General features: G+C 38.1%; 1 protein-coding gene across 3 annotated transcripts; it reads right to left on the bottom strand.

Moving 5' to 3' along the window:
- Positions 1–257: 257 nt before the first annotated feature.
- panx1a (pannexin 1a) lies at positions 258–10778 on the bottom strand. 3 transcript variants are annotated; one of them, XR_014126121.1, is made up of 7 exons: positions 10111–10778; positions 7494–7618; positions 6964–7154; positions 4363–4864; positions 4076–4253; positions 1539–1694; positions 1205–1341 (listed from the first exon to the last, which is right to left on the bottom strand). XR_014126121.1 is itself a non-coding variant. In XM_081723670.1 (6 exons), exons 1-6 carry the CDS (start codon positions 10292–10294, stop codon positions 1277–1279), a joined length of 1245 nt encoding a protein of 414 aa, XP_081579796.1. In that variant the 5' UTR covers positions 10295–10777; the 3' UTR covers positions 258–1276. The 3 variants fall into 3 exon arrangements, 2 of the variants coding, with proteins under 2 accessions (XP_081579796.1, XP_081579795.1); XM_081723670.1 differs by lacking the exon at positions 1539–1694 and having other exon boundaries at positions 258–1341; positions 10111–10777; XM_081723669.1 differs by lacking the exons at positions 1205–1341; positions 1539–1694 and adding an exon at positions 2716–3423 and having other exon boundaries at positions 10111–10771.
- Between the last annotated feature and the right edge of the window lie 1216 nt (positions 10779–11994).

The raw sequence follows: 11994 nt of genomic DNA, 5'->3' as shown, positions 1-11994 counted from the left end.
TTTTGCCTGTCTGTTTATCTAGATCAATGCATATAACTGACTCTGACAGATCCTTAACATCTGTGCATTTCTATCCCTGTGTCCTGGTAAGCACACAAGCTTTGAATACTGCAGGAAACTTACAAGTTAATATGTGCACCTCCAGTTTTAGGCTCATTTTTAAATTATTTGTACTTTAACACTAGTTATCTGATATTGTACACATAGCACAATGATAATTCAGGATTCAAATTGAAGCAGACACTTGGGACAAGACATCAATTCATATCCAGGCTTATTTTTCCATCATTTAGGTTCCATTTGAGCTTATCTAATACAGAAGAAAATGTAAAAAACAAAACAAAACAAAAAAACCCACCTTTTATTTTGGGGGTTTACAATGTATATTTTGATGCTAGAGATTCATTTTCAGTCATGCTTTACATTTCCTGATTCACCAGGGTCTTATACAATAACATAAACACTTTTGAGCATATACATGACATTATGTGAGGCTACACAGTATTTTCCACTAGGTGTGCTAGACATCTCTAAAGTGCCCAAAAACATCTCCAAATGTCTCCAAAGTCATCAGAACAAAAACATCACAACAATGTTCAACAACTTACTAAAAGACAACATTAGCTTCATTATAGCTTCATTGTTAAACGCTAAACAATATTAGCTTCATTACTATTAGGCTAAAAGTTTATGGTGGGGAAAATGTCGAAATACTGTAAAGAAATAGTATGCTTTCTCATTTATACTTACAATGTGTAGCAGGATTCTGAATTTTTCCAGCAGTGAATGGAAAGATCCAGTGATTTGTGATGCAAACATAGCTAGTCCATGCTAGAAGCCACTGAACCATCTCTTAACTTCCAGCTCATATCTGCACCGAAACAACTCCACATAAATGTCAGCTAAAATAAGCATCTTCATTTCCATGATGTCCAATAATATTGGTGATCAAATTATTCCCAAAAACAATTTCTATGACTGCATCATGTAACGATGAGTGGTAAGGAGGCTGGAACTGGGGAGGGACTAATCATGACACATCAGTTTCGCCAAACAGTGTCACATGCATGTGCAACAATGTATTTGGCTTAGAACTCAAAGCAACTCTCGCATACTCACAACCACAAAAACATATATTCACAAAGGCACAAATCAGTCAGACATCAACAAAGTCCGCAATAGTAAAAGGCAATTCCGTCCCCTCCTCTTCTCACTTGGGTGGGACGTATATAGTAGTGTGAGGTGAGACAACCAATCGGGACAAAGGGTGCCGCAATCACGGAGGACCATGAGCACCTGGCATGGCGCATGGATGGAGATGTAGATGATGAGTAACATAACCTGAAACAGAAGCCATACAATGGGGTCATAACATCTTGAAACACATCTCTTGTGGCTGTGGACAATTTCTTTGGCTCCAGTAAATCTTTTTTATGTGCTTTTGCTGTGCTCCTATAACTTTCACCATCATGTAAATTCTAATGTTAACCCTCTTCTTCCTACTTTTTCTGTTGTTCCATGGCTTTCTTATCTAATACCTTGTTCATGTTGTGCTTGCTGATGTTGAAAAGTGGAGGACGGGTTCCCTTTTGAGTCTAGGTTCTTCTTGAGGTTTCTTTCTTGTTACTGTTGCTTTTGGTGTGCTAACTGGGGGCCTGGTCCCAGACATTTATAAAGCTGGTTTCTGACAATGCCTGTTGTAAAAAATGATATTAATAGTTTAATTTGATTAATTTAGTAATTTCTTACATTATGCATAACTGGAAGAGTCTCCTAAACTTCAGCCAGTCAAGATTCCTCATCCTAATTACCTGCATCATTCTGATTCTTTCCTGATTAATTCTAATGGTTTTAAAAGCTGTTTATTACCTTATTTTGTCTGAATAAAATTTGATTTATAAATTCCCCAAGCAATGTCAACATTGGCACACTGCATCACATCTGATCATCTGACTCTTCTCATATCACACACAGCAGAAATACTGTAATTTATAGCATAGAGCAACCTCATTTTTGTTGTATTATGCCCATATGTTTTGTGCATACCCTTGTTCCAAGTCTCCATGTATAATGACTGTAGTTGATTAAGAGAGTGATAATGGGTGCCTATTAAAAAAAGATAAATTTTTGGCTTAAAATATATCCAACTAAACAGCCTCTGCCTAATCACAGTTCAAATCCTGTCTATGATTAAAAGACAGGCTATCTATTACAAACATGTCTTCCTGTTTCTCATCTTATACCATATAGATTTCTCTCACCCAGCCATGTCTGAGAAAGAGAAAACTGCCAACATACTCTTCTACAGTGTATTTTACTTTTTTTGAAAGTAAAAAAAACTTTTTGGACTTTTTTCTTTCTTTGAAAGAAGACTCTGAATGTTGGATGTGAAGTCCCCTTGAGGTAAAAGTGTATTAAAATCATTAAGCTTATGTTCAGTGTTCTCTCTAAAGTTAGTTATGATAGTGCTTAGTAACCTCATTAAAATTAGTAATACTTAATTTTACTAAATGTGCTAAATGCACAAATATCTACATGTCTAACATAGGGATAGCAAAGGTATTTAAACAACTTAATTCTTAACTATAATGCCAATAAGTGTTGTGTGATACCAGCATGATATCCTTAAACATCCACATTCCAGGTACCTTTTTCTGTAGGTGCAGTAAGAATGCACCTATGCAGACATGTAAACACAACCACAAATGACCAAAGTGTAAAAATCTGATTTATTGACAAGAAACATACAAAATCTTGAATCTAGCATGCTTTTAAAAGCACACAAATTCATATGAAATGACAACTACACAGAATGAATAGAGTGAATGGGACAGCTATCCCATCTAATGCAATAAACTGTGTTTTCAAGTTGTTCATCACTGAAACCCAGTGAGAACACTCACAAACTTGCATTTAGTTATCAATGTAGTTATACATTTGCCTATGAATTTGTGTGTATCCCTACCCAATAGGTACCTGTCAGTTTAAAGGTTGCTGGTATGAGCTGTTGTAGTCAAGCCAATATGATGTATAGTATCACATGTACTACATACAGAAGAAAACTCTTAGCCCAGTCTAATATTTATTAGCACCTCACACACAGGCAGGTAAGCATTTCTTATAAAAATTTGTTTAAAAGTAGCATAACGCAGCACTGAATTAACACACCACATTGCTTTGCACACTTAAACTCACATGCATGTGTGCACACAGCGCAGAACAAGTACCCAGTAGGCAACACGGAGTGGTGCCCACTCCAGTGTTAACTCCACGTTATCTCCCAGAACAGTGTCTACCATCCCATCACCACAGCAGTTACCCACATCATAGTATTGTACAAACAGAAATGCCAGATCACTCATTGGTGTATAACCTTGTCCCTGGACTTCCTGACACAGTCTTCCAGCAGAAGAGGAGAGACTTCTACAGAATCCAAAGAGCACATGCATGCACACACACACACAAAATAAACAAACAAGTGTACATACAAAAATACAGGTAAATTATAAACATGCAACATAATAGACATCACCCTGAATCTCTAATGCATGCAGTGCTTTCTGATTTACAGAAACTAGTATTGTTTTTTATTTTTAGATTGGTCAGTAAAACTTTACATGAAGATAATGTTAATTTTCATTTAGAATCACTGGAATACACTCATGGCCACATTAATTGGCATGCACAATTTATGTTATTGACCACTCTACCCATCAGTAGTGAATTTCCATTATAGGAGTATAATATTTAGGTGTAATGGACTACTCTTAATCCAGCAGTGTCAAGTAAAAACCACACCACCACTGTTTGACAGAAACTTTCACCAGGTCAACTGCCACAATAATGTCAGTGTTAATTATGCTTATAGAAGTAAGTTGGAAAGGTTTTTTAACAAGATGAGACTATTTTGGACACACAGAGCTATAGAGATATGATGTGTTTTTGTAATGGGGATAGGGATTACATAACACTATGTTACAGAAGAATTTTTTTTGTCCGTTCAAAATGATTTGTTTTATCATGCAGTTAGCCCTGTTAGATTCGCACAGTATATAACACCCATTTCATTTCTCACCTTTCATCTCCACACAATTTCTCTGGCCATCCTGGTTGTTGGTCTCATTTGATTCTGACTTCTGTGGGATCTTCCAAATTCTGCCATCCAGCACATCCGTTTTAACCTGTCCTAGCGTCTGCAGCAGGAGCAGAGTATCAAATTGCTCCTCTCTGCCCTCTTTTAAGTGCTCCAGCACCTACACACCCACCAGACACACGCACACACACCCCAAACACCCTACCTGTTTCATTTATGCATGACATTAAGCAGCTTCATTCAAAATCACAGGATAAGTGTACACACACCTTCAAGCACTTGTAGCTTTTCAGTTCACTCAGGTTCTCCTCCAGAAATAGCAAGTACATAGACAAGTCATCCCAGGTTCTGTCTCCAAACTCAATCACCCCAAGCGTGGGCAGCATCTCATATGGCTTCAGGAAAGCACCAGAAATTTTCATGGGAACCAGCATAGCATAAACACATGCAGGTACCAGAAAAAGATACACTCCCAGGTTGATGTAGCTAAGGAGTTGAAACACTCCCACAGCCACCAGCTTGCATTGCATAGCAGCAGGTACAGATGAGTCATTGAGCAGCACACCCGAGCGGATGTTACAGGAGAACTCGTCCGTTGCAGACAGTCGGATGTAGTAGCCCAGGTAGGCACAGGTCAGCAGCAGGGCTAAAAATGTGATGGCCCGGCACAGTATGTACCGTATTAAGATGTAACAAGAAAATCGCTTGGTCTTCAGATACTGTTCCACCAGCGGGTATCTAAAATAAGTTTCTGCCACATCTGGCCCAGAGCTAAGCACATGCATGCGCGCGCACACACACACGCACACACACACACATACAGAGAGATCCATCCACAGCCACACATGAATGATAATGATTACAACCTCAAAATAATGAGCAAAGTCAATCACTAAACATCAGCAAAAGTGTTGGATGTTTACCCTCACACTGGCAAATAAACAGCTGGGCCAGGAATTTCTGTCTTAAGTTGCATGAGGATATGTATTTGAAAGACGCTACAAGGCACTTCTCTTAGTCACTGTTGACAAGGGTGTCTGCAAAATACTCTAAATGTAAATGTAAGTTGCTTAATAATTCACTATACAAGTGAAAGCTTGCAAACTTGGAATATGCTTTTTTAGTGTAGCGTATGTAAGGGTCGAGGGAGAGTTTGACTCTTAATAGGCTGGCCCAGGTGGCAGTCCTGTTCTGTAGCCAGACCATATTCCCACAAAGTGAGTCAGAAACTTGGTGCGGTTTACTCTTTTCTTGTATAGCCGCAAATATGAGGTCTATTTTAGGTGCAGAAAGTAAAAATACACTACTGGGATTTTTTTTACATTTTTTTTTACACAATTGACTGGCTATGCTAATTAGGTCAAGAGATCAGGTACAATTAAATTAGTGAAACCAACTGACAAAATTATGGCAAAACTTTTTTCCATCCTGAATTTTTACATCTCAAACAAAAGAACTTGCTTGTGTTCACATACAATCAGCCATAATATTCATCCATCAGAGGTTTTAATAACACTGACTCTCTCATTACAATTGTACAATTACATCTGGCAAGGGCTGGGATGTATTAGGCAATAAGTGAACAGTCAGTTCTTGAAGTTGGTGTGTTGCAAAAATGGGCAAACAAAGATCTGAGCTACACCAACAATGGCCAAATAACAATGGCTAGACAAGTGGGTCAGAGCATCTCCAAAATGGCAGTATGCAGTGGTCAGTACCTACCAAAAGTGGTACAAGAAGGATAACTAAAACTGGTAACAGGGTCATGGGCGCATAAGGATCATGAACATGTAGAGAGAAGGCTAGCCTGTCTGGTATGATCCCATAGAAGAGCTACTCCAGCACAAATTGTGCTAACTATGATAGAAAGATTGTCAGAGCACAGTGCATTGCAGCTTGTTGTAAAAGGGGCTGCGTAGCTGCAGATTGGTCATGCCGATACCAACCCCTGTCCATTGCTGAAAGTGTTTACAATGGGCATGTGAGCATCAGAACTGGACCATGGAGCAATGGAAGAAGGTGGCCTGATCTGATCAATCACTTTTCCTTTTATATCATGTGGATGGCTGTGAGTGTGCATATCACTTACCTGGGGAATAGATAGCACCAAGATGCTTTATGGAAAGATTGCAAGCCAGTGGAGGCAGTGCGATGCTCTTGGAAATGCTCTGCTATGAAACCTTGGGTCCTTCCAATCATGTTAATGTTGCATTGATACATAACTGCCTAACTGAACATTACTGCTGACCAAGTATACCTCTGCAAGATAACAGTTTTCCCTAATGGCAGTGACCTCTTTCAACAGGATAATGCCCCCGGCCAAACCACAAATGCCTGTACATTGTTCAGAAATGGTTTGAGGAACATGAGAGTTTGAGGTTTAGACTTGGCCTCCAAATTCCCCAGATGTCAATCCAATTAAGCATCTGTGGGATCTGCTGCTAATGCCTTGGTGCCAGATACCACAAGACACCTTAGAGAACATGTGGAATCCATGTCTTAATGAGTCAGAGCTGTGTTAGTGGCATGATGGAGACCTATACAATATTAGGCTGGAGGTTTCAATATTATGGATGGTCAGTGTATACAGTATATAAATGTGTTGATTCAGGTTACAGTGAGAACTCTTAGAAGGTTATGGTTAAGAACTTTTCTTGATTGATTTAATGATTAATGATTAAAACTTCATTACTCTCTGCATGAGAGAGAGAAACTCCTATGCATTTGAACCATGAAGCACTGTTGTGTTTATTAACCTGTAAAACAATGCATGCTAAGATGGTGTGTGTTTACCTGCATAGAGTTGTGTTCGTGTAACTGCAAAATAGGCACCTTTATGTATGTGTGTATGAGCATGTACGTGCGCGTACCTTTGAGTATCAAGATGTGTGGAGTTGCTGTTAAGACCCTTGGCCAGTTTGATTGCTTTGTTGTATGAGCGGTCCAGTTCCTCCATGATGAAAGTCAGATCAGAGGAGAGAACTGGTGCGGCTGTGAAACGCCAAAACAAGGCTGGAACGTAAACCAGAACTGCTACAAATAGGAGGATATAGGGGAAAAACTTCTCCATGGGATGGAGAAGGTGCGTCAGAGAGAGAAAAAGAAAAATGTATTAATACTTATCTGTTTACATCACTGAGAATAAGCATCAAATTAAAAAAATAAACAAAAACAGCATAAAGCCAAGATGGCCTTTGAAACATTCATTACTACTATGTGCATTTTTCAACTTTTTAGTTTAGTAAGTTCAGCACTGTTGGAGCATAATTTGTCCACAGGGCACATGAGAGCAAGAATAGCAGATATGTCTGTGCAAATCTGTGATGTGGTTAGAAGATGCAGGTCAAATTCCAAAATAAAGCACCATGACTTAGTATGCCTGTGTTATATGATTGAATACCTTATGCAGTGAAAGGGGTAGCCCGCCTGTGTCTTGTCTCTGTACAGCTGCCCAGCAGTAAGCGTCTACAAAGGCAGCCTGTCGCCAGGAGAAGTTAGCAGGAGAAAAACAGCTGATCTGAGTGCCTGAGAACAGGAGAGCACCACTCTTATTTATAACCTATTACATTTCTGCAGGTGTGTGCATAAATACATTGTGGGCTTATTGTTCTATAGGTTACAATAATACTGTTTTAATAGCACTAAAACATGAATCATTTTTCCCAAATGAAGAATCTTTCCTTTTTAAAAATTATTTCCACTAGTTTTAAAAAAAATGCATAACTAAAAAAAAGTATTTGAAGTGGAACTATAGGATTTTGTAATGTTTTATAAACTTAATACAAGTGTTCATGTGGTTTTTTTTCCCCCAAGGAAATCCATGACAAAATTGAATGTCTAGCTGTGTTGACAGGGAATCTCAGACACACACACACACACACACATAGACATACATACATAGATGTGTGTGTGTGTGTGTGTGTGTGTGTATCTATGTATGTATGTAATGTGGGCCTGCCACTACTGCTGAAAAAGTCCTAGAGGAAACACTGCTCTATCATCTGTTCTGATGCAGTTCAAGCTCAATCTTAAAGGAGAGTGCTGCTCGTCTGGCCTTTGAATCAGGGTGACCACTGTGGACCCACCAGCATATTCCACTGACTCTCCAGCCCCTCATCACCATTTACACACCACAAACTTCATGGACATCACATCCCACATTTCAAGCCAGCAAGTTAGAAATTGTGCATACTCACAGGATAAGGTGTAAAAATATCCTATGCCATTAGGGCACTCCACCTTTAAGGTGCATTTCCCCAACTTCGTCTGTGCTGTGCTTATCCACTACCACTAACTAGCCCTTTCTGCTAACTTCCTCACAACCACCCTTAAATTAGTATTATCTACAACAAAATCACTAGATAACTTTAGTAAAAATAAATTCTTCAATGCTATACTTTGTGCCATACACATTTCAATAATGGTAATCAATTTGACAACCAAAATTTCTCACTAAACCTGAACTTAACCTGGGAGCAGTTTGGCCATGGAAAACAAGCTGCCTGGGCGACTAAGTTGGTTGGAGTGAACCACTGTCGTAATGCTACTAATACTGTGTTAAACCCAAGGCTAAGTTGATAAACAAAGAATTGTGCTTTTGTGTGCTCTCAGGTGACAGGTAATCATATGTAACAACTGCTGCCTAGTGACATAAAATATGACTTGGAATATGACCTCATTATCCTTGGCTTCTCGTCTTAGGTTTTACACTGCAGGCTTGTAACATCTGGTGAGGTTTGTCTCTTTCTATTAGAACCATAGAGCTTTGTGAATTTCCCCATTTTGACCACATATCCCCTTTTCACTGCAACCAACCATATGCTCTTCTGTTGGAGAACAGAACACGCATATTGTTTTGTGTATAACAAAACACTTTACAAATTTTATAAAACAAGTTTTTTTTTTTTGATCCCTTAATTGCTTCTATTATGAAAACAACCTGGAACTAATTCAGTTCCATCACTTGTAAGAGCAGAAATTATAAACATGATTTTGATAATCAAATTTTCATATAGAGTTCAAATAGCTACATGTTTTTCTAGTTAATGTGTGTTTTACATCTAACAAAATTTTACACTTTACCAATTCTTGTATTCAAATAAATTTTTTTTTAATTCATGAAATTTATGATTGCAGATGTGTTGTAAATAGCATGAATTTATTGCATATAATTGCTCCCCCCAACTCAAAATGTAACATAGAACCTCTCTGTATCATTGTAAGTGAAAACTTGTATGAACTTCTAGTTCATGTGTTCAACTGCAGGAGAGAGCAACAAAGTACAGAAATATACCACCATTCACAACATCCAAAAAAGCACACAGTCAAAAAATAAAAAATAAGATTTACATTACTTTATTCCACTTCTCTTCTGTATTTGCTTAAGTTCCTTATTGTCCAGTTCAAAGTTCCAAAATCAGAGAAACAGAGGAAATGAGAAATGATAGGGAGGAGATGAAAACAAGCACTTGTATTGATACATGCGTCATCATTTTTGGGCAATATGTGAATTTATTGGTAGCCTCTGTAATCAAGAAAAGCCATTATCATGCTATTGAGAACATGGGCTTTAATATCTGAAGCTATATTTATCAAGATCTGTGGAACTCAATAATTTTATTTTGCACCAAAATAACTTATAGATGTATGAACTATATTAATACTACAAAAAAATGTATTTATTTTTGCATGAAAGTGAAAACTAGTGGATATATTAAATTTTAGGTAAGTAAACATTCTTCATTTGGGTAAAAACATACATTTGTTAAACTGATTATTATAAAACATTCGGCAACAAATATTTACATGAACACATTTAGCAAAATATCCTTAGGGTTTCTCGGATGTTCAGTACAAATTTCACACCAATCCATTGTGAAGTGAACCGAAGATCATGAAGTCATGGGAAAGTCGTTGGGTTTTTAATAGATGCGGAGCCTTTTGTGGTGTGCATATGAAAGCATCGCAAGCAGGGTAGGTTTATCTAAAGTAGCTATAAATAGCTATGTAACACTTACCTACAGATACCTCTTGAGCAAAGGCGAGGGAAATAAGCAGTAGAGGCAGTCCAACTGCAATACAAGTAACCATCTTATCCAGGGCCAGGTCCAATCTTATACCTTTATACTTCGCTTCCGATGTGGGCTCCTTGAGTAAAAAGTCCGTGAAAACATACTCTGTAGCAACGTGCGCTATAGCCATACTTTGGTTTTTACAAACCAATTACCAATTTATCAGTTCACACTGTAGATAAATAAAGAGAGAGAAATTTTGAAAGCAAAACGTCCACGCGGAACATCAAAGGCAGACTCGACATTCAGGAAGGTCTTCCACAGCTCATGTTGTTCTTCCCGTTCTTGTTAATTCAACATCGAACGCCGCAAGGCTCATTAGAGCCAGCTACTAGGGAAAGGCAAACTGCCAATCGAGACAAACAGAGTTTTTCTTGTTTTCGCTTCTTCGGTTTTTTTTTTACGTGTTCTTAGTTTATTTCTTGCGGTGTTTACTTGCGGCTAACAATGATCAGGAAATTACCGCCCCTTACTGGACTGGAGTGTGGAGGTCCATGGCTGAATAGACTATACATATGCATAACCTACATATACCCGTTCAAAAATCCTAAAGTAAAATCCTACGAAATAATCGTGTCGACTTGAGAAAAACTGTCGGTCCTCGTGCCTTCCTGCCTTGTGTGTCAATCTCTTCAGTGTCATATTAGGCCCTATTCCAGTGCTCGAAGCGGGCAGGTAATCATGTGAATTAATTTGCCTCTTTCTCCTATCAATGCGCATTCGCGAAATCATGACACCTTCATCCGACGCTGTTGACAGGTTTAATCGATGTAGCTATGTGAGGTGTAACGTTAGGTTTTGTTTCTATTCCTCTGACTAAGATACTTTTACAGCTTTACAATTTAACACATACTGTAAAGCTTAGAAGGTATTGTTAGCAAATTTAATGTTTAAACATTGGTCGGATAATCTTAATTTCACGTTTTCAGCCTCTGCGTATCTTAACTGTTACATTTAATGTGTCAGTGTTGATTTTAATTAGGCTACATATTATTTCTCAGACAGGTGTTATTATTTTTATTACTTGACAGATTGATTGATGTGTAGTTTATGTCCTACAACCTCGCTAAGGTTGTGGACTTGAAACATTTGAAACTTTTTTTGTTTAAGACACAAATAAACTAGCTAGGTAGCTTTATTACCTGGTACAGTAATGCGTTTATGCTACTCATCTCCATTATTCTACTTTTACTCGTTTTACTCTGAGACCAAGTGTAGAGAAGTGATATTCCACGTAACATACTGAAGCTGCCGTGCATTCATCTTTGCTTTGCAATTAAACAAGCTTTCGTATGTCGTCTCACACTTGAACGCAAAGGGAACATGGATAACTGGTACTACAGACAATAGTAAAAATAAATAAATAAAAAATCAAAGCACTCAGCAGGCAATGAGAGGCAGCATTCCAGTGACGGAGAAGAACAGACGGTAAACTTTATGAACACCAACAAGATATACAATAAAGGAGGCGTCTCAAGAGCAACTGAAAACCTTAAATTTGGGGTCCTCTTTGATTCTCATTCTTATCTCCTAATCTCATGGTGAGGTGAGAATCCTCCAATCATGTCTCCTTCTCTCCACTTTTTTGCCCCTTTCTCCTCTACATTCTTAGAGAACACAGTATTGTATCTCAGTAGTGAATCATCCCTTCTCCATCCATTATCTTTGACCCAACAATGAGGTCATTAAAAAAATAAAAATTAAACTAGACCCATTTTATTATAGGCTGATGCCATGGCCTCAAGACTTATTGCCTGAATTCAAGACCAAACAAATATATTGCTTTGTTTTTAAAGTCCCTAATGCATAGTTTCTTATAGTGACCCCAGG

This window comes from Electrophorus electricus, chromosome 11 (assembly GCF_041902795.1).
Source record: "Electrophorus electricus isolate QZ-2024a chromosome 11, ASM4190279v1, whole genome shotgun sequence".
NCBI lineage: Eukaryota > Metazoa > Chordata > Actinopteri > Gymnotiformes > Gymnotidae > Electrophorus > Electrophorus electricus.
The sequence above is the reverse complement of the archived record's forward strand: the minus strand, read 5'-3'. Positions and strand labels throughout refer to the sequence as shown.

Excerpts from the sequence above, each read along its gene's own strand:
- panx1a (XM_081723670.1), bottom strand. The coding sequence starts at position 10,294 with ATGGCTATAGCGCACGTTGCTACAGAGTATGTTTTCACGGACTTTTTA. Across the intron at positions 4,254-4,362 it reads AAAGCTACAAGTGCTTGAAG|GTGCTGGAGCACTTAAAAGA; the intron begins GTGTGTGTACAC and ends GTGGGTGTGTAG. Across the intron at positions 1,342-4,075 it reads AAATTGTGTGGAGATGAAAG|GTTATGTTACTCATCATCTA; the intron begins GTGAGAAATGAA and ends CTTCTGTTTCAG.